The sequence below is a fragment of the Takifugu flavidus genome, chromosome 13 (assembly GCF_003711565.1).
Source record: "Takifugu flavidus isolate HTHZ2018 chromosome 13, ASM371156v2, whole genome shotgun sequence".
In the NCBI taxonomy this organism is placed as follows: Eukaryota; Metazoa; Chordata; class Actinopteri; order Tetraodontiformes; family Tetraodontidae; genus Takifugu; species Takifugu flavidus.
In genome coordinates this window covers 1768644-1790475 of record NC_079532.1, presented here as the reverse complement: position 1 = coordinate 1790475, position 21832 = coordinate 1768644, and the positions used below count along the sequence as shown (strand labels likewise).

At 44.0% G+C, this 21832-nt stretch overlaps 1 protein-coding gene across 2 annotated transcripts in view; it reads right to left on the bottom strand.

The window, feature by feature from the left end:
• Positions 1 to 2138: 2138 nt before the first annotated feature.
• itpr2 (inositol 1,4,5-trisphosphate receptor, type 2) overlaps positions 2139 to 21832 on the bottom strand; it is a 37418-nt gene continuing 17724 nt past the window's right edge. The window contains exons 38-57 of one of the 2 annotated variants that reach the window (XM_057052982.1): positions 16828 to 16948; positions 16518 to 16705; positions 16125 to 16305; positions 15370 to 15623; positions 15080 to 15280; positions 14830 to 14940; positions 14341 to 14436; positions 14149 to 14268; positions 13551 to 13673; positions 13249 to 13441; positions 13008 to 13133; positions 11881 to 12056; positions 11637 to 11801; positions 11372 to 11555; positions 10475 to 10552; positions 9590 to 9711; positions 9323 to 9488; positions 8946 to 9106; positions 5009 to 5170; positions 2139 to 3216 (exon numbers count right to left, since the gene is read on the bottom strand). In XM_057052982.1, the coding sequence (XP_056908962.1) occupies positions 3136 to 3216; positions 5009 to 5170; positions 8946 to 9106; positions 9323 to 9488; positions 9590 to 9711; positions 10475 to 10552; positions 11372 to 11555; positions 11637 to 11801; positions 11881 to 12056; positions 13008 to 13133; positions 13249 to 13441; positions 13551 to 13673; positions 14149 to 14268; positions 14341 to 14436; positions 14830 to 14940; positions 15080 to 15280; positions 15370 to 15623; positions 16125 to 16305; positions 16518 to 16705; positions 16828 to 16948 (3009 nt within the window). In that variant the 3' untranslated portion in view covers positions 2139 to 3135. Of the gene's footprint in view, positions 3217 to 5008; positions 5171 to 8945; positions 9107 to 9322; positions 9489 to 9589; positions 9712 to 10474; positions 10553 to 11371; positions 11556 to 11636; positions 11802 to 11880; positions 12057 to 13007; positions 13134 to 13248; positions 13442 to 13550; positions 13674 to 14148; positions 14269 to 14340; positions 14437 to 14829; positions 14941 to 15079; positions 15281 to 15369; positions 15624 to 16124; positions 16306 to 16517; positions 16706 to 16827; positions 16949 to 21832 lie in introns of those variants that run through there. The other variant, XM_057052983.1, reaches the window with a different exon arrangement.

The following is a 21832-nucleotide window of genomic DNA, read 5'->3' as shown; positions in this document are numbered from 1 at the left end:
ACACACACACACACACACACAGACAAACACACACACAGACTATGCAGGTACTAGATGTTAAAATAATTCTGAGGACTTTTTCCAATTGTGTAGAATTCTTTTAGTATCTATTCTTTAACTGTAATTCATTGGGAGCCCTCGTCCTTGTTCACCTGCTCAGACCAGAAGTATGTAAAAACGGGAAGTGAGGTCGGGGTGTCACCAAGGTTCCAACGGCCCAAAATGCTGTAAAAAGGAAACTGGGCGTTTACACTATGCAAGAGGATGACTCAGGCTGTCATTTTCTACCTCTTTAAATTGACAAATGCTGCTTTTTGTTATGAGTATCACACCCTGGATCTTTCAAACGTTTCAGACTTTTATCTAGCCAATCAGAAGGCTACATAACTGCCCAAGTTCATTACGTTAGTTGGAATCTGAGTAGTTCCGTGGATTTAAACATTGCATTTGTTTTATTTTCTTATATACACATAAATATAGAAAGAATGGCCAGAAAGTTAAGGGTCAGATCCAGAATATCACAAGTATTTTTTAAATCAGCAGCTATGGCTGTTTGTGCTAGACATAATTACATGCTCTTATGTAATATTTGTTGGTTTTTTTAGATATTCAGCACATCATATTTTCTTATAATCCATTTTAAATGCTGGCTCTGTGTTTAAACCTGACTGGATCATGTGACTTCAAAAGTTCAAACTGGCGCAAGACAAAGGAAGTCACGTGTCGGGTGACCAGGCGCTGGCTGTTTATAGAAATGACAGTTTGACGGCGCCCTCCACTCCCTCTGTGGTCAGTTCATTTTACAAAACAAACAAAACCTGGACGATATTTGGCTCTGGTGGTCCATGAAGCTGCCGCGGTCTTAAAAGAAGACTTTCCGCATTTCAGTAAAGGGATTAAAGTTTTCAGGACGATTCTTTTGGGTTAAATATACATGGCTGACGCAGAGAGATGAACTGATCCGTGGTGAGTCACTCAGTGCCGCCACAGAGGTGTTTGGGACACAGCCCCGTTTTATTGACCTTTGGGTGTTTCCACGCCCCTACAAATGCACACAGGATAAGAACGTGACTGTTGACTGCGAGGAGCGTGGAAACACCCGAGCCTGAAGGAGATAACCATCTTCCAAATGTGTCTAAGGTTACATTCACGAGTAAATAATAAACAGGCCACGTGCAGAGAAATGTTCCCTGTGCTCAGGAGGATGAACTGAACCGGATCATCTTCTGTATTATTTTAGGCCCCCCTGAAGATATTTAAAGAGTCTTGGCTAAAGAGGACAGTGAAGCTAAATACTTTTGAGATTAAAACCACCAAACCATGGGAGGAAGAGCATTTTTGGGGTCACAATATGGCGACGGCCCCTACATTTCTTTAATGCCGCCAGTGCCGCTCACCATTATGGCGTGAGCCAGTTTTAATGGTTGTTACAGGAGGTAAACTCCTCTGAGGAAAGTCAATAGTAGGACAGGTCATATTAAATATGTCACATGTATAAAGACACACAGGCAACCAGCTGGGGCGAATCCACGATTTCCCTGTGAACCGAATGTTTAATCACCTAGCCTGTGAATGGCTGAAACCAGTGAGATGGTGACAGACTGAGCAGAGACCGGCGGATGGACAAAGCCAGCCCTTCATCGCCACAGCAGGTCACTTTGGACTGCAGGGACATAACTTAACACTATCTCCAATGTTTATACACAGTGTGATGGAACTCTGAGTTCCTAATCACACTATTGAGCAACTGTTTGCTTGACTTTTGCTTCCAATTGTAATTAAGCCCTTCACTCAGATACAGCTGTTATAAAAACATTTATGTAACTCTGCAGCTAACCCTACAAAACTAATCACATTGTAACGTCTTTACAAGGTAAACTTGGACTCTGACTACTTAGATTTGAAACATCACAGCAAACCTTCCAAAATAAAATACCAGCTTGCTCTGACTGATTATTGGGGATAAATATCAAGAAGTTGAAAAAAAATCTGAATATTTACATTTCCAGAGAATTTGTTATTTAGGTTTTAATGTCATAGGACTGAAAAAGAAACATAACATTTGGAAAGGGGTGGGAGTGCATCACAAGTCTTATGACAAGGACTTGTTGCTCTATGATAATACGCTGCAACTCAAGTCAAGTAGGCACGTTACAAATTTATTACCACATCCAACCACATGAAAAAAAACCCCCCACGACATTATGTCACAGTGGCACGTGTTTGTAACCTGGAGTTACGTTGTGCAACTGTGAAAAACATTTGGATCCAGTTAGTTCAGAGTAGTGAAGATAATTTAAAAACACAAACGTTTAAGAATTACACATGAAAGAACTGAGATCTTCACCTTCGGTCAGTCCTTAACAACATACCAGTATGTGATTAAGGCTTTCTCAAGTAACTGCTACACTATTGCAATTCTGTATTAACCTTTATTCTCAGACTGAAATGCTCCAGAAAATACCAGGTTCTACACATAACATGTAAAAACTCTGCCAAGCTACTGTTTTCCGGTGAGTTTACCCTTTTGAACCAACGTGCACATGCCGTAATTCCAATGTGTTGTTTTTAAAAGGGACTCATGTTAGTTAAGGCAGCATGGATTCTCTTTCCTCATGTAAAAACAATAGAAATCCCTTTATGAACCACAGAATGTAAACTATTACAAATCTAAAAAATATATATATTTGTGAGGCTCCTTAATGTTCTTCCCAGAGTGACAGTTCAAGGAGGTGAAAAGAATCCCCCAACTTGCTTTCCACCCTCAGATGCCGAACTCTCTGCAGCATTCCGATCTGCTCCCTAACACATTAGCGGAAAACAACACTTTCCTTTATCTCCGTCTGGCGCACCAACACCACACTGGCAGATGTGTGCTGTGTTTGGTCAATCATTCACAGAGCTGAGCCTGTCTGTATGAGGGTGTGCGCAGATGACAGAGATGATGCAACGCCGCTTGTCACTCAGGGTTGATACAAGGTGCAGTTTCCGTTGGCGAGACAGCTGACGTCTCACGGTAAAGGCATGGTCCAATCTTATCTTGGTACACATGGTGTTACAGGCTGGAGTTTGTGGGGATGCGTGCGCCCTGCAGTAGAGTGGCCATGGTGGTGCCACCATTGAGTCTGGAGCCCCTCAGTGGGTCGGGATATGATGGTTGACCTGAGAAGGACCCAGAAATCCAAGTCGCTGCTTGTTTTTCCTCTGTTCAGTCATCTGAGAAAGAAAAAAAAATACATGTAACAAAGCTGTATCCGTGCAGTTATCAGAGAGTGGGCACGATAGGCGAAACAATGTTCCAACTACCGTAATTTCCGGACTATAAGCCGCCACTTTTTTCCTACACTTTACACTTATTTATGTTTTTTTCGTGGCGCACTATCACAACTATTGTGAATCAGTCATTTTTACTAACCCTCATCAACATGGAAAATACTAGAAGAAATGATGTGACTTTTAAGTTAAAAGCGATCACTCTGGCGGTTGAAGAAGGAAATCGAGCTGCCGCGCGTAATCTTGGCATACATTACGGTAATCAATGGTGAGAAGGTGGAGACGCCTGCCTGAAGAACTGATCGAAAGCAAAAAGACGACAAAAGCTTTTAGACGTATACATCGCAGGTGGCCCGAACGTGAAAACTTTCTGGAAGACTGGGTCAACACACAGAGAGCGGACGGCCGCGGTGTTTCCGCTGTACAAATCAGACGGAAGGCAAAGGCAATCACCACCGCGATGAAAATAGAAGATTTTAGAGGTGGGCCATCGGGGAGTTTTAAATTGTTCATTGTTTGAGTAAAAAAGCATAAACAACGTAATTTGTGTGTAGCTGATATAAACGTATATTTCAAGGTAGCTGCATTACAGACACCATTAGAAAAAAAAGCATTTACCTGTACAATATATTTATGTTGCTAAGCGGATTAAATTAAAAGAAAAGTTAAAAAATCCTGATGTGATAAAAATTGGATTTAAGGTCTCTGTATAAACATACAAGTGAAAAGAGTGGCTGTTGTTTCTTACCTGTCTGTTTGTTAATTCTAAAATTAGATTATGCGGCTTTTAATCAGGTGCGCTCTATAGTCCAGAAATTACGGTATGTTTATCACCATTACATTCCAGAGAGGGGCACTTACTATGCTCTAGCATGCTCTGGCATTTTTTATTTTTTTATTTATTTTTTTAAATTTAAACAAGCTAGGAACACCATTAGCATGCTATCCTGGGGGAATCAAGGCATCATGAGCATTGATCTCTCCCAACACATCTGCAGAGGTACCGGCATCATAAATGAGGACCACTGCTTCCACAGGCTCTTCATTCTAGATGGACCGGTTCAGATTCGGAAAAATTCTGACAGTGAAACTTGCAGATTACACCTTTTCAGCTACATGATAAGATAAACTGCTGAGGTCAGCAGAGTTCATACTGAGAGAAGAGCTGCGGGAAAAAACTTTGAACTGCGTCAGAGGCAGTCTGAAACCTGCAGGCCTCCCCTCGTGACTGCAGAGCTGCAGACTTGCATAAACACTCATTTTTTGTGGCAGAAGCCTTAGCAGGCAGAGACATCTTCGTGTTGCACGCTCGGTTAGTTAGGGGGCTCTCACGAGGGACCTCTGGGCCAGCAGGGCCACGTTAAGGACTGAGGTCGACAGCAGTTGTTGTCTTGTTTACTGCGGTGTGATCCTCACACAGTTGGAGTTGTTTTCACACATCTGGTGGAGGAGGAACAAGAACAGGCCTGTGACTGGAATCACATGCAGGGGAGGCAGGTGATAAGAGTGATCGGTCACACTCAATCAGCAGGGTTACTCTTATAGCAGCCAGAGGCTCACTGGCAGATCTCTGTTGCCTTCATCCCTGACAAGATAGACCCACTCAGGAGCATCATCACTCTACAGTCTTGGTGCAGAGATGAATAAAAAATGCCCTATTGCTGTTTTTAGGTCGAAAGAGGTTCAGTATTTCATTTTTTGTCCTTTCTCAAAGTTCCTAACGCGAAATCTCTACCTGCTCTTTGAGCTCAGACAGCTGTCCAGACAGCTGAGCCACCAGAGTGACGGTGTCGTCCAGTTTATCCTGCAGGCAGCGCATCTCGTTCTGCTCGCCCTCTCCCTCGTTGCTCACCAGAGACATGGCTCTCATACGGGGGAACCACTCCAAATTCTTCTCCTGATAGGTGAGAGGTGAGGAAGGTTAAAAAGAATAAAAAGGTCAAAATATAGCCGACTCAGCTTGCCGGAGACTTTGCCCGGACGTGCAGCCGAATGCTGCAGAGAACAGTGTTAGCTCTGAAAGAAGCTCTAATTTCTGGCATGCCTTGATAATATTTGATATCATGTTGAAAACAATTAAAGCAAAAAAGAAAACAGGCTGTATTAATAGACAAATAATTAACAGTGAAGCTCTTAAAACCAAACCTTTCATCATGGACAAAACATGTGATATGAGGATGACAACTTTCTATTATTGAAACTAAAACTTCAAAAAAAAAAAAAAAAAAAAGGACAGAAGGGATTTGGAAAATAAAAACCGGTCACATGCGCCTCATGTTTTGAATTATTTTCCCACTGAAAAGATTCGGTAATTCAATCATTTACAATCCCAAAATTTTAAATTCGAAACAAGTTGCAGCACATTTATCGCAACAGCTGAAACCATAATATAATAGCTTGACGTAGGATGTATGTGAGGTCTGGTCCTGCAGTCACACAGTCAACAGCCATCCTGACCAAATGAGCCGTTGGCCGCTCCAAAAGTGCACTGGTGAGGTGTGGATGAGTCACTGTCATCTGCTGGCAGATGATTGGAAAACCGATACACATTTCTAATCGTGCTTCGTTTGTCCAGTGGAGCCGTGGACGCCGCCAACCATCGGTCTGTGACACCAGGGAGCAAAACAAACCTGTGCAGTTATGTAATCAACTCTGGGGCGCGTCTGCGTTTGTGCACGTGGGTGTTTGAATTGTGCGCAGATCTGCAGAAAGCAGACAAAGAGCAAGAATATTACAACATGGTGCTTGAGATATGTTTCATAGAGACGGGCCGCCATCAGCTGAGCTTATGTAAGATCGATTTACCAAATTGACTCCGTGCAGACAGGAGACAAAAAAAACAAAAAAATTCAGAAAAAGGTGCAGAGAGTGGGATGTGACTGGCACCCTGGCACGTCCTGTAGGAGGAGTGAGGTATTCTCCCACCTCCTCTGCTACAAAAATAGATTAAAAGGGAGAGAAAAGATGATGCGAGGTGCTGACGACACTGAGGAGAGTGTGTGCGGAAGTGTGACATGTCATGGGATTTCTGTTCCGCCGGTGAAAATTGTCCATGAAAGCAGGGGCAGGGATGAAAAGAAGAAGGAGGAGGAAAAGAAAAGAACCAGGTTTAAACTGACCAATGCCGCCGTGCACGGTTTATGGATTGAATTTCCATGCACAGCAACTCTGACGAAACCCTCCCTAGCGGTGGCGTATTTAATTTGTCGAGCAGGTGAACCACCAGGAGAGTTGTCAATGTTACAACATGACATTGAGGAAATTGGGCTAAAGTCCTCTGGGAATGCTGCCGGAACAGAATGTCTGAAGGCACAGCTTGGCATGCTTGATTTCAATATAAAATTGAATGAAACAGATGATGAATTGAGTCATTCTAAACAACCGTGTCTGCAAATAAGGTTGTGAATTAGAACCTCGTGCATCTTCATGTTTTCTTTCTCACAGCTCAGAGACACTCTAGGAGCTGTGAGACGCCAGCGCCCCTGAAGCTGAGGACTATCTGATTGTTCTATCAAGTTATCCATGACTGATGGATTAAATAACCCCCAAAGTCCAATAAATAGCCTGACATTGTTAAGTTGATGAGGTTGTTGGAAAAACTGAGACTGAATTTCAATGGTTCCACCCATGTTATCCAGACAGTGGTCCGCTGTCCAGAGCTGTGCCCAATGGGTCTGGCGGCTCCCGTCAGCATTAAGATTAATGTTTATTCCACACACGACTGCTTTACAATAATCTAGTGTGACAGCTGTTCACATCTGCATCAGAACACACAAACTTTACTTATATATTTGCAAATGTTCAAAAGTATTCCAGAAAATGATCCTATTTATATTGTCTAATGGGTTTTATCACCCATAGTGTTTTTATAAACACACCTATATTCTGGATTTTGTGTCTGGAAGATGCCATTTTTCTTTAACTTTAAGTCTGCTTTCACTGTGGGATGGTGTAAAAGGATATTATGGGGCTTAATCGCTTTACACAGCTGCTGCTGCTGTTACACAACCGTCCAACTTCTGGTACAACTTTAAAATAAACAACCCTGCGACGCGGTTTTATAACGTGCCTCTCTGGCGTTACGATAAAATGCAGTTTATGGCTTTAGAGTCGTGTCCAATGAAAATACTTCAATATTGTAGTGTACTGACACAAACACACAACAACCTTTTACCTGAGCAGCCTCTAATATCTGACCTGCTGCATCTCCAAAAGCCTCCCCATTCATCTGACTTTACAGGCGGAGGCTACATGCACTTCTTAGATAATGTTTTTATAACATTCAACCACACGTGTGTCATAGAATAAATGGAGGCCTCATGACGTGGCTCCATCTGTGTGCTCGTGCGTGTGCATGAGTGAGAGAGGGACAGGGAAGCACGTGCCAGGCAGGGCTGAGCTATTAGCAGGCCACTTGAGATGGGTTATGTAAGAGCGCAGTGGCTGCTGCAGTACCTGCTAGGCCTGTAGTCACTGTCATAGTTTTACACATAAACACCCTCGCACGTCCACATGCACAACACACCAGCAGAGCAGAGACCGGGTGTAACAGGATCCCTCTCTTGTGCCTGGCATGGCAGTGCCACAACAAAGCCAGCCAGATGTGAGTTATGAGAGCCAGGTTGTGGGTGTGTGTGTGTGTGTGACTGTGGCTACTTGCAGGAAGACATTCAAGTTGTGTGCCTAAAACGTCTAGCAACAACTGGCCTCTCAAGGCTCCTTTCTTACCAACTTGTTCAAAAGAGGACAATGGTGTCACTGAGGGGGTGAAAACATCCCCAGGTCATGAAGATGCTGTAAGGTGGGAGCTATTTACCCTTTGAGCAAAGGAGGAGCTCATCCTCTGCACAGCGGGGAGGGGGAAATAAACTCTTATCATATCACTCAGTATTACACTTGCCCCCGATGTTGCTTTGATAATTACCAAATGTGTTAATTGCCATTTAAAATCACACTGTGGGGCAGTCATTATGATGGGGCTTTCATTAGTGCAGTTTCCCCCCCCCCCGCACAATGTGCTTCGTTTCATTCAAGCAGGAATCCTCCTCAGCAATACTTCATCATACGGTGATACTTTGGCCCGCCATCAAAGAATTGACCTCTCTTTTGACCCACTGAGGCATATTAATTTAACGCCTGTCATCTGTTTGTTATGCAAATGCTTCGTCGTTATGCCAGCATTTTGTGCCCATCACGGCCAAAATGTTAATCATGAAATGTGCCATTGTGTTCCAAGGTTTCATGCGAATCCATTAACCTGAAGGCGGCACGTCTGGTTGACCTTACACATTTCAGCTTCACGTCCGTCTGTCGGTGCCGCAATTTGCCTCATTGATAATGACAAAGTTGGATTGGGATTAAATGCTATTTAACCACCCTGCATCCCAGCTCGTTACAGCAAAGACAATGTCTGAAGACACGTCTCTCCTCTGGAGGGGAGGAGAATAAATTGGGATGCTTGGCACAGCTTTTTAGACGCAGGCTCATCGTTCGATTGCTAGTCTGCTGCGCTGGGGAGGCTCAGACCCGCAGTTAGCAATCTGTGCCAAATCAAGACGGCTGTGCAGCTCTAACACTTGCAAAAACACAGCAAAGGCAATCTGGGATGAGCAGGGGATAAAAAAAAGCTAAAAAAAATATTTTTTTTAAAAAAAGGGAGTTTATTTACTGACCGCAATCATCTGGGCCACGTAGCTCTCAGGTCCGGTGTACTCAGTTGGATCCTTCACCCTCACCAGAACCAAGAAATAAAGGTAGTGCCACATGTTGTGTTCTGATTTGATATGCTCCTCAAAAGTCACTGTCTTGTTGTCGAATTTGTCCCTTTCCAGCCCTGCAAGGACATCAGTAGGAATTAGCACAACTTCATCTTAATGTACCGTTGAGGGTCTTCACGTTAGGATGCCCAAACTCAGTCCTCAAGGGCTGGAATCCAGATGCGTTTCACTGTTGAAAGAGGGGTGCCAGGACAGAACCCCCAGCTGGATTGCAGCCCTCAAGGCCTGGGTCTGGACCCCCCCCCCCCCGGGTAAATCAAACAAACACACACCACAGATGAAACAGGTGGTTTTCAGGATCTCCTCCTTCCTTTGTTTCTCACTTCTCAAGTCAGCAAACGTGTCGATGATGACACCAAAGATTAGGTTCAGAACGATGATGATCACGACAAAGAAGAACAGAAGGTCGTAGACGACTCTGGCTGCAAACAGAGGCTCCTGTGTGGTGCAGTCACATACAGAAAACCCATTTAGAGTGGGATCATTTTCAGGTTGGTGTAGCAGAAAAGCTCAGCCTAAAGCCAAAATATAACCCTTACCTTTTTGGAGGGTCGTCTGAGAATATCACCTACGCCTCCTCCGTTACGTAGCCCCTGATTCAAGACGGTGATTATACACATGAACAACGTGTCGCACACCCGCTCCATCCCATCATCTTCCTCTGTTCACACAAAATAACAACTTTGCTCCGTGTAATAAGAAAAGGGATATCTAGGCTACGGAAAATATTCACCAATAATCACTTTGACTGTCACTATTGTTGACTGAATTAATGTGTCAATTCATGTGAAATGTGTGTGTTCACAGCAGGTTTAATCAAAGTCAAACTGGATTTTATATTTGACAGGAGTAATTAAACATAACAAAGAGAAACCAGACATTTCAAGACCTTTATTTATTCATTTATATTTGAACCACTGATGGGACTGGCTTTGAAATAAGACCTTGCTTTTTGAATTGACTTTTTCATTTAAATGGCCAACAGTGGTGTAACGGAAAATCTAACCTTGATTTCTCAAGTGCAAGAAGCAAAATGAAGAGAATATAAACCCCTTAAAACATAAATAGAAGCAACAGCGGCACTAGGACATTTATGCACAGCAGGTGAACAGGAAGAAGAGGTGAAATACATGGACAAGATCACGTGTGCCCTCTTATGGCGCAGGTGATCCGTAGAGACGCAGGAGAACAATCACGATCGTGAGTCACCACCTCATCAAGTTTCTTTGTGTGCATGCATCTGGGAGTGTGCATGTGTGTGTAACCTTTCAATAACTATCTACACCTGCAAAGGTCAGATAAATACCCTCCGTCAGAAAAAAATAAAAAATAAATCTCAAAACCCAATGCAACAGCGACTTGATAGCACCAGAAATATGTGTTGAAAGGAGGCTTTTACAAATTTAGTACATTTTTAACCTTACCAGGTGGTTTAGGGCAGAATTCCTTGGAACACGTTTTAGGAACCTCTCTGTTACTAAGCATGTCCTTTAGTTCTGTATCTAAGATGAGAAAATATGACATTGAATTACAAAATAAAGGTTTAAATGATTCTTATTAATAAGAATTCCCCCCCCCCAAAAGAAAAAACAACAAAATACAGTCGTGTGACATTATGTAAACAGTCTACAGCTGCAGAGTGGGCGGGCTGCTTGGACAAATCATTTTGCACATTGACAAAGCTTTGAGCAGGAGACTTAAATGTGATCATGCACCTGGGTCAGAGCATCACTGAAGGGGGTGTTTTCAACCCATTAGGACAGAGGAAGAGGACGAGCAGGAAAAGAAAGAAAGGGAGGAGGTGGGGGCGGAGGGGTTGCAACCCCCCCAAACAGCATCAGTGTGGACAAATCACTCTGCAGCTCTGATGGAGCAACAGTTCTACCGGCTCAGCTCACACCTTTCTATCTGTTCTCAGGGAGGTGAGCTGAGCCGGTTACATAATACACCAGTGCTCCGCTGCGCCTGCTCTATTCAGCAAAACACAGGACGGCTTGGTCACCAGGTTATGCAACAGGTGCACATGTGCAAGCAGGTTGTCTTCCACACCATCACAGCAGTATGGCAGAGCTCTATATCTCACACCGTACACTGTGCTAACTAAACGTGTCTGGGCACGCACGGTCTAGCCGAGACGTGCTGGTACTGTAGGATTTTTAAGATGGAAATTCAGATGAAATTTAAAGAGAACGCAACATGTTGAAGCAGCTAATCCTGGTGCAACCTAGGATATCCTAATGTTTAGTGTAAAATGCAGCTTTATTTTTCACATTACTCCTTTTTACTGTTTATGTTGGATTTAAAAATGTAAAAGTTCCGACCTGGTACAGGAAGGCGGTCCACCTCCATGCGGAAGTCATCCTTCAGGAAAAGGAAGCCGATGATGGAGAAGAAGTAAACGAGAAACAGGGCCAGAATGGCTGTCAGAATGATGGAGCGTCCGTTCCTTGTCACGCTCTTGATGACATTGAGCAGGGTCTCCTCCCGGATCACCAGGTCAAACAGCTGTCAACAGCAACCCCGTCAGATAGGTTTTTGAAGCAGGTTTGCTTCTCAAGTGACACGACTGAGTGAAAGCTGTTTTACCAGAAAGCTGTAGAAAAACTCATGAACAAAGAGGCCCAGGACGCAGATGATGGCGTAACCCATGTGATAGATAAAGAGCATGTCCATCACAACTGCCTGGTAGCCTCGAGTGAACGTCCCCTGGTTGCCGACAAAACTTACGAGGAAGACCAACTTGTTGAAGAGCTGAAATGTAAGAAAACAAAACTTGGCAAAAGTTGTGATGCGAGGCATAATCAGCGCGTTAAAAACTGCCAGCACTTACATTGACGGTGCCCAACGATAACAGGGCAGGACCCAGGCCAAGAGTGTAAATGGAGCGAAGAATGAGGGAAACCAGGAAGAACTGGATGCCCTGTGGCTTGGGTAAGACTGGAAGTAAAACGCTAAACACCCCCAGTGCCACCCACAACAATATATTCCAGAAGGGGAGCAAGGTACCTGGACAAGGGGGGTAGACAAACAATGAAAAATCTGTACAACAGTGTTTCAAGTTCTAATCAATTACTCCTCTGAGATCCACAAGCTTATTCTTGCAGAAGACAATCAAACTCTTGTCTTGCGACTGGTGTTTTTATTGGAGATTTATGATTTGTGACTGATTTGGATGGTAAACTAATCAATCATACAGATACGTGTGATGAGAAGCCCCAGAAGAGTATTTAAGCTGCTTCCACTCTAAACTGACCTAACAGGTACGATTAAATATGTGAAAATGATGATAAACATCAGGTTGAATACTACAGGATGCTAAAGTGTAACTGGAGGGCAGAGTGGAAACACGAATGTGTGTGTGCATGAGAGCAGGCATGAGAGAAGACTTTAAATACAGTACATATTAAAACTAACCTGAGGTAACAGTGAGTGTTACTTTGAAGTGACAACTATCAAGGCCATCAGTATTTTCTTTCACAAATCTTATTTGTTTTTCAAATTAAAAAAAAAATCTCTAATGAGCAAGTACAGCACAGAACCAAGAACGTAACAGAGCTAAATGGAATCCAACCTTCTTTTTTTTTTATGACTGCAGAAACTAAAAAAGCCTATTGTAAAAAAAATCCCGATCTGTCTCCTCTGATAAGCTTTGCTAACTCAAAAGCCGCTAAAAGCAGAAGGCTTGGGGTTGAGTTTTAACAGTCAATAGAGTTTTAATCAAGCCATCAGTGGCTGGCAGTGAATGGCAATTACTTTAGGCCAGACAACATATTTTTCCATTTAGCCCATTAAATTGATTTTTTTTTTTTAAACAAAAACTTTTTAAACTTTTCAATAATACTGATAATTGTGTTTAAAGGCCCACTAATACAAAGGAGGAGACCCTCCCCCCCAACCGTCATGAAGGAGGGCTTGCTATAGGGCTCATATATCACAGATGCGCTCATGAGTTCTCACCTTCATCACCATCGTCACCAAAAGGGTAAAAGACAGCCACCACGATGTTGACCATACAGGCCAGGTAGAAGGAGATGCTCCCCCAAAGAGAAATATTACGGGAGAACCAGAACAAAGCTTTATTTTCTGCATAAACAGGAAAGAGAAACTCATCACGTGGAATAACAACCGTGGGACACTCGTATCCGCCCTACTCCTGTCACCACCATTTAATGGATTGGCTCTGAATACAAAGGCTTACTGCGGATCTTCTTCTGCCACCGCATCTCATTGTAGAGGTTGTCAAACTGCTGGAAGAAGTCATTGACCTTGCTGCCCTGGTCGTCCCTCTCGGTGCTGGTGAAGACGCGAACCTTGGACTCTTCGGTCAGGTATTCGCAGATGTTGGGGACGGGAAACACAATCTGCTCCATGGTGCGGTCATGACGCACGATCTGGGGAACAGAGGCGGCAACAATCCTCAGCTCAGGCAGAGAAGTGATTACTGGACAGGGACTGGAACAGACACGATTGGCCTTAGAATCAAGATAAGGTGAGCTGTACCTCTATCTGAGCTGTGTGATTGGCATAGTAATGAAAGGCGGCGTCCTTCTCGTTGTCAGGGTCAAACCCGGATCCAGATCCTGGCTTGAGGCTCTGCTGCAGAACCTTACTGTGCCGGGCCAGCTGGGAGCCAAAAACTATAATTTAACAATAATAACTTTCATGGTGCTCTACTTGCACCGAAAATGCTAAAATGTACACCCACAAGAAAAAGAGCAATAATGTTTATGTAAGAAGTCTTCTCTGACTGGGCCTCAAACTTTATGATCAAGTAATTATAATCATTTCCTGTAATGTAGAAAATTGAAACCTGGACTTGGCTCAAATGAAAAAAAACCACCTAAATAAGTGATTAATATGGTGAAAGAAGCAGCAGGAGCAGACGCTGAAGAAGCAGAAGTGGAAAAGCTGTGAGAGTAAGTCTGGACCTGGCAACAGAAATAAACTCTAGAGCAGGCAGACACACAAAAACGCAGATGTACAACAACACACTTCTCTGTACAACAGTGCATTCATTCTTGCTCTGGGCCAGAAAAAATACAGTTGTGTATTTGTATTCCCCGCCCCCACCCCCACCCCCACCCCCACCCCCACACACCTGATGGGCCAGGATGTAAATGTTGTGTCCAACATCTCTGGGCTTGATTTGGTCTCCCACGCTGTCGTCATCCTCCTCGCTCTCCAGAACCTGAGTATACGCCTCTTTCATGACGTCCACCTGAGCGACACATGACATGCAGAGTTAGGGCCGTGCCTGTACATGTGCGTGAGTGTGAACCTGCTGACATACCAGCTCAGTGGGTCTCATCTTGTAGAGAATCTTTTCTGCGTTCTCACTGTCATGGCGGCTTTCCATGATGGCCAGTAGGAGCTTGGAGGCATTGTTCTACAACACATGTATTTACCATTAATGGAACTGATCATTTGGATTCAACATACAAAAGACACTATCATGTCTTTCTGGTTTTTGCAATATATTTCTGCATATGCTGAATGTCCGGGCCGGGCAAAGCCGGGTTTTCTATCCAACAGGTAGAACCCCCTTTCACCTTGGTTTTCACTTGCTTTGGTGAAAGTAGTTTGCCTGGTAGGTCAAACTCCCAGCTTGAATCCAACCCCCAGGACTGGATTTGCCCAGCCCTGCTGTTCTGAACATCTGGTTAAACACTGCATGTCACCATCTTGCAACACGGCCATTAAATCTGAACTTAATCTAACCTCATCTACTCTAACAACTTTTCAGGAAACTGGGGCAGGTTTTCAAAGACCAGCTACTCACCTTTAGCTCCAGCACCAGATCCAGTCGATCCTTCCCCAGGGGATTGATGGGATTGACAATTAGCGCTATGATGATGTCGATGCCATTGGACTCATGCTTGGCTATACAAGTCTGCAAATAAATAAATAAATAAATAAATAAATCAGGTACGAAACAGCACATCTCTGTTCCTGGGTCTGAGACTTTATAAAAAAAAAGTCCCCAGATGTGGATTTAATGGTTTGTCTGGTACGTTACCACCATGACTGACCTGGTTTTCATGGCAGGGACCCTGGCAGTACTCGGTGATGGTCTCCAGGGTTTGGCGAATCAGGTCCACATTACTCTCATTGATGTAGAGGCCGAGCAGGCCGAGGCCTCCTGTGGTGCTTCCACAAATGCAGTCCAAGAACTGAAGAGTCTCGCACACCAGATTGTAGTTGGTCTTGTTGTTCTGGTTGCGAAGGAAATTCTAAAAGCAAAAGTGGTCACTCAGCAGTTATGTTTAAAGCAGTTGGACTCGAAATCTTTAATTCTTGGCAGCAGAGACGAAGCCAGCACCTGTAATTCTGAGTTGTGGTTCTCACAGAGCAGCTGTAGGAAACGCAGAATTGGTTTCATTATTGTGATGGCGGGGCTCAGCTTCGGTTCTTCCAACACCTCTTCAGCTGCGGTTATGTCACCGTTCTGGCCGAGACTCTCCAGGTCTGGATCAAGCTCTTTCCTGAAGGCACTGAAGGCCTTTGAGGTCACAGAAGAAGCCTCCTTCAGCTGCCCTCGCATGTCATCCTTCATATGGAGCCCCGAGTCCTTCCCTAAAGTGGGGAAAAGAGTGTTTTTGAAACACATTTTTACAAGATTTAGCAGAAGACAGGTCAATGAAGGTGGATAAAGGATAAAATCTGCCACTATAGACATCAAAGGTTGATCAATGGCAGCCTACACCGTGACATTCCAGATATATTAAAAAGAAGAAATTCAGAGACCCCCCTCGATGGCGGGGGAAATATCGAATGAGGTTCTGTAGCTTAAAAGTGCCGTTCTTGATACAATGGCCTTTGGACAGGCCTGTGATGTGAGCGGTCAGATGGGAGTCACATGTACCAACAGGAACTGGAAATGACAGGCTGCACAGAGGTCAGTGGAATGACAAAGATTAAAGGTTTATTCTCCACCTTTGTGGGAAAGAAGAGTGCAACTTGAAAGTTTGAATTTGGGCTGAACATCCCATCAGATTATGTCTATAACAGTTGTGCTGACTTTCCCCACAATCACATGCTCCTTAAATCTCTATGACACAAAACTTTCAGCTGTACCTCTCTTGAACCTGATACTGGAGACGTCGCCGTCATCGTCCCTCTTCCGGCAGCTGAGCTCAGACATATTGACGGAGACAGTGGCTCGGATCTCTTGTTGGGCTAGACGCAGGCGATCGTAGAAGACCTTGAAAAACTTCTCTGACTTCTTCTGCATGGATAGTTGGTTGTAGAAGGAGTTCTGTGTGGGAAACATTCAAATAAACCAAAACTGAGAATAAGAACGATTCTATTCGATTCTATTCCCTAACAGGGCAATGAATGTAGCACGTGACTCTCCATGGAGGGAGGAGGGTGAGGCCTTGATGGCGGGAGAAATAGGATGTAACAATATCATCTTTGTCAAAGGTAATAAAATAGACGAAAAAATAACTGAACAGCTCCTTCACCCACCTGTATCTGCGTGTTTCCTCCCTGGAGAAGGGCAATGCCCAGCAGGATGCTCTCTTCAAACACCCGGTCGTTCTTGGTGTTGACAATAAGATCAATTACCAGCTCCGAGGTCCCAACATTGTCCAATAGACACTGGATCTCCACCATGCTGCTGCCTGGCTTGTCATAATCCAGCATGGTAGAAGCTCCTGCACGGATTAAGACCATGTAGAACCAAACCGTTTTAATCTAAACGTGTCACCGAGCCACACTCAAGGCATGCGAACATGCTTTCATAATAAGCGTAACAAGGAGTTCTTGCAGCATTGACCTCCAGATGATGACTTCACGAAGCCTCCGGATGAGCTGTTTCCACTCCCGGTCTCTGACTTGGAGGCGATCTTTTGATTCCCAAAGTAGCGTGTGAGCAGAATCTTTCTCAGCTCATTCCCCTGTAGAGAAAATAAATTATGATGACGATAAATGATATTAGGTCCACATAGAGGTCTGAGAGAAAGTCCTGCATCAGGACGTTATTCAAGGTTCAAACCAACAGAACATTTCACACAATCATTTAAACAAGGTGGGCTTTGCTGATTTTATTTCACACCTAATGGGAGTGTTTTCTGTTATTCCATCTCCCAGAGAGACAACACAAAGGAGGGGGGACACTAATTATCCAACAACAACAACAATCTAGTCTATGAGATCCACCAAATGAATGGATGGATGAAGGATGGCCATGACCTGAAACTTATGATTCATTCTCAACAATACATTCCTCTGAATTTAAACCTTTTCCTGAACTGTCTGGACACTGTTGCACATTTTTTGCATTATCTTATTGCATTACATAACTTTGCATCATTGGATAATCCCACAATAACAATAAGATGCACTCATCTCTGCATTTTTAGAAATCAATCGCTATTATGATTCTCACGCCTCTGTGAAAGCTGCTGATTAGTATTCGTGGTTAATGGGACTCATCTGCGTAACTACTGCACACATTGTTTTCCCACATGGGTGCTGTTTATTGATTTATGGTGACATGTAAACATGGCAAAATTAACCCAGCACAGATAGAGGATCAGATCAATGGAACACTCAGATACATACAGACACACAATCATCATTTCTGTCATTCCTGTGTCTTTGACTGTGACTGTGTGTCACCCATGTGTGTGTACCTTCCCATCTGTGCAAAGAAATTTGACAGGTTTGCTTGTTGCGCTCCGTCAATTGACATTTTCGACCAATCAGGATTGGCCTCAGAGTGCAGAAAGTTGAGGGCGTTCAGAAGCCGACCACCTGTTGATTTGTCGCGGATGACTTATTTACATTTGTCTCCTCTCCGCGTCTTCAAGCAATTGAATCGGAAATCTAAAATGCAGTTGCCTCCTTTGCTGCTGATGCGGGCTGCAGACAAACGCTTGCCAAATCGAAGAGCATCTATTCTGAAGTCCTTCTCCTCAGCGTGTCCCTGCTGAGTCACATTTCTCCTCCTCCTCCAAATCCACCTGAAGAGCTACTATTCATGCTGCTGTGTTACCACGCTGTCGCACATTGACTGTGCACCTGCACTCCCTGTCGACGGCCCTGAACCCCTGATGCTGTGGAACTTGTGGTGGCAAACAAATCTGTGATTCTGGCACGTTTTGCTGCGTCCACCTGTAGGCTTTAGAGCCCTTTTCCTCTCAGCTTCCCTGCACACTCCCCCTTTGTGCTTCTGTGTTGTTGCTGGGTTTTTTTTAAAATCACTTTCCACAGACGAAGAGTCACTCCTCTGCAAGATTGGTCGAACTCAGGTGGCAAAATTTGATAACCTTGGTCAAGGGGGAGGGGTCAAGGCCCAGAGATTTCATTGGACTAGCTCAAAGTCAAAAGAAAAAAACAAACAAAAAAAACCAACCAATCGGCTTTTAAATACGGCTGCTAAAAAATAGTTATACTTTTTAAATTAAATTATGACAGCCCCGACCCAAAAACGTGCATGGGCAAACGTGCATTGTCCAGTACAATAGATGTCCTGTGGCAACCCTCAAAAGTTTGCAGCAGGCAAAGATAGAAAGGAGCACGTTTTGGTGATGCTCCTTGTTTCAGTAAATACTCCATCTCATCTGCAGTCAGCAGAGACGCTGGTCTGCCTGCACGGTAAGGCTGAATGCCTCCCCGACTCGTCCAAGCAGACTTCTTGAACTAAAGGCAAGCGGGCACTAAAGTAGCCAATCTCATTCCCACTCAGACTCAGAACGACTTCCCAGTGCTCAAGCGCTGACTGATTCTAAACAGAACCATGTTTGACTCAATGTTTCCCCTTTTCTGAGAGAGGGTGTGAGAATGAAACATCGATTAAAGAACCAGCCTGGCGAGGGAAGTTTAAAAGCAGCCGTCGGACGCTTGCCCTCACTCGTCTGCCTGCTGCATGATGCAGTCTGCTGGCTAACTCTGCAAAGCGAGGCGGCAGGACGGTATTAGAGGAAAGTCAGCTCAGCCTGACTCATCTGCTTGCTGCTGCATTGACCAGAAAAAAAGACTCCAGTCAGGTGATGTAAGAGCCACAAGAAAGACTGATAGAAATAGAGGTAGAAGAGCTGACTGAAGAGAAGGTGGGAGGAGCAGGGAGTGTGGGGGGATGTGGGAGGAAACGGGGAGGAGGACAAAACAAAGCCGGTGAAGAGCAGACAGTTGTAACGTTTTAAAATGTGCACCGGCACGCCACACTGCGGTTCCAAACTGGGGATGTGCTGCTGATCTCCGCGTCCTCACTTCCCTCCTCCACCCTCCTGCAGCCCCGTCGCAGCTCTGCTGTCTGCTGATGTCTCAAACTCTAGAGACCTGCGCGAAGACCAAGACAAAGCGTCTGAGCATGGTCTGTGCTTCTTTAGATGGTCTGAAAAAAATCACACTGCCAGCAGGCGTAAGTGGGGAACCAAGGCAGAGGGTGCCAGGAACATTCAGGGGCGGAGTACCGAGGGCGCACGGCTGAGTTGCTCGGGTCAGACAAGGTCGATTATACAGGGACTCGGTCCACTGAGAAGGCTGTTCAAACACAGCACAGAATGGGAGAGCTAACGGTTGTCGTTTCTGCGCTGCTTTCTCTCACAGCAGTCATTTGAAACGTGTCTGTGTGTTTTGGTGAAAACGCACACTAGTCACTCACACCCAGGCAATATTTAATGTCTCAGTTCACCCAAATGTGTTCCACATAAAAGCTGGTTGTTAAGCCCTGAAACTTCTTGCTATAAGGCGGCATGCTAATAACCATACTACATAGTGTACCATGGTTACTAGCATATTACCATACAAGCAAAAATGCATTGGGTACATAAAATAAGGATGATTGTTAATAGCTATGCTTTTCCTCTGCAGACATAAGTGGACATATACATGCGCTGGTGCTGTTTTCTTGAATGCGTTGGGCAGGACAGCACATGAGACGTTTTTGACTTGGCAAACCAGAGCAGGAAAACAAATTAAGGCCACATGTGAGAGCAATTGTTGAGTTCAGACAAATATAAGCCTGGTAGCATAGACAAGCATTCAGACGAGGGACAACTGGTTTGGGACAACTAGGATGTGTTACACGTGATTCACTAACGTCATTAAGAGATGATCAGGGTTGTTGGAAAGGCTGTAATGTTGAAATTGAGTTAGCTGCCAAACTACAGAAGAAGTTGGAAGTTCTTTTGTCTGCCTCACTGATGGATGACCTGCGCACGGGCAAAATAAGATAAACACTAGTACATGAGTTGTATTATATTTCTATGCAGCACCAGAATCAGACCAGAAATTAAACTAAAAGCAATTTTGGTGACTTTTAGCCTTCTACATCCCACCTCCTGGAGCTCGGAGCTGCAGACCCAGGTGAACCAATTACAGTGAAAAAGATTCTGCTGGCTGAAAGATTGGGGAGTCTTAATAAAAACAGAGTGGGATGGTCCATGTAATATTAGAGACAGTAAAGAGTGTCATACGTGTGTCTTTTTGTGTGTGTATTTCATGAGCATTAAAAATAAAATAAAATAAAAAAGAAGCAAGCTGTCCCGATAACAGTTGGTATTCATGTTGGCATCATGTGCTTCCCTGAACACAAGAGACTTAATTCACATGCAATCCGATTCAAATAACATGCTGTGAACTGTATCTAAACATTGTATGTGTAATAACACCGTATTTTTGTGACTGACTTTCTCTGTTAACCTCCTTCCTCTAAAGTTCAGCAGGCACACAGTCTCAGCCCCACAAAAACATATGTGCTGCCATGGAAACCAAAAATACAACACTAACTGACAAATACAGAGGGGAGAGGGGATCTAAATTAATTTGTCATGCAAACGATTATTTTTGGTTTTGACCTCAGAGAAAGATTCAGAAAAGCCTCAGGTAGTAAGATGTTTTCAGGCATTCCATAGGTCCTATATTACCTAATTCTGACTTATGACCAAGGATTCTTCATCAGTCTGGAACAACCACAGGGGAAAAACTAACTTGAGGAAGTAATAACTAACTTGAGTAAGTAATGTTAGCAATTTGCATAATATGAAAGTATAACTGGATCCTAACTGGGTTTAAATATATGGGGAAGGCTGGTCCATTCTCCCAGTAAGAGTAATGGTTTTCCTACTGAACCAGTCAAAGAACTACAGGCTGCTGCATTTTCAAGCAAAAGACTATATATACAAATATGGACTATGATTAAAACTAGACTGAAAAGCATGATGCTTAAATTTGTCACGTTATTATTGTTCCTTTATCAGAATAAAAATATGACAGGAAATGCATGACCGAGCCTGTCCTGCTACAGATGAACCTCCTAGTGGGACAAACAGGGACAACCCTGCAGGACGAGCCTACACGGGGATATCCAGTCTGACACTACAGCCTGCATCCATGCATGCCTGCATGTGTGTGTGCACGCGTGCCCCGTATGTCTGAGAGGAGCTTTTCCATCTGTGTGATGCACTTAGCTTTGAAAAGGGTGGTAATCTGCAAATCTCCTTTGCCTTGAGCCAGTGGCGTCAAACTTGGCAAGGCAGAGAGAAAAGAAGGAGGGAGGGACAGGAAGACAGAGACGGACACAGGCAGCATGTGAATGACAGGCATGAGTGTGAAAGAGGGTGGACAGTGAGTGTGAGAGTGGTTTCTATTACATAACTGGCTACTAAGCAGGGTTGAACAGCTTTGGAGGACATACATGACTGCACATCATGTGTGGAGCAGGATCCATCTCAGAATGATAAATGTTCCATAATATTCTATATTTTCCTATCTTAAACCATACGCTCTGCTACAGACCCTCATGGCAAAAGCTATAAATCAAAACGGCGAATGTG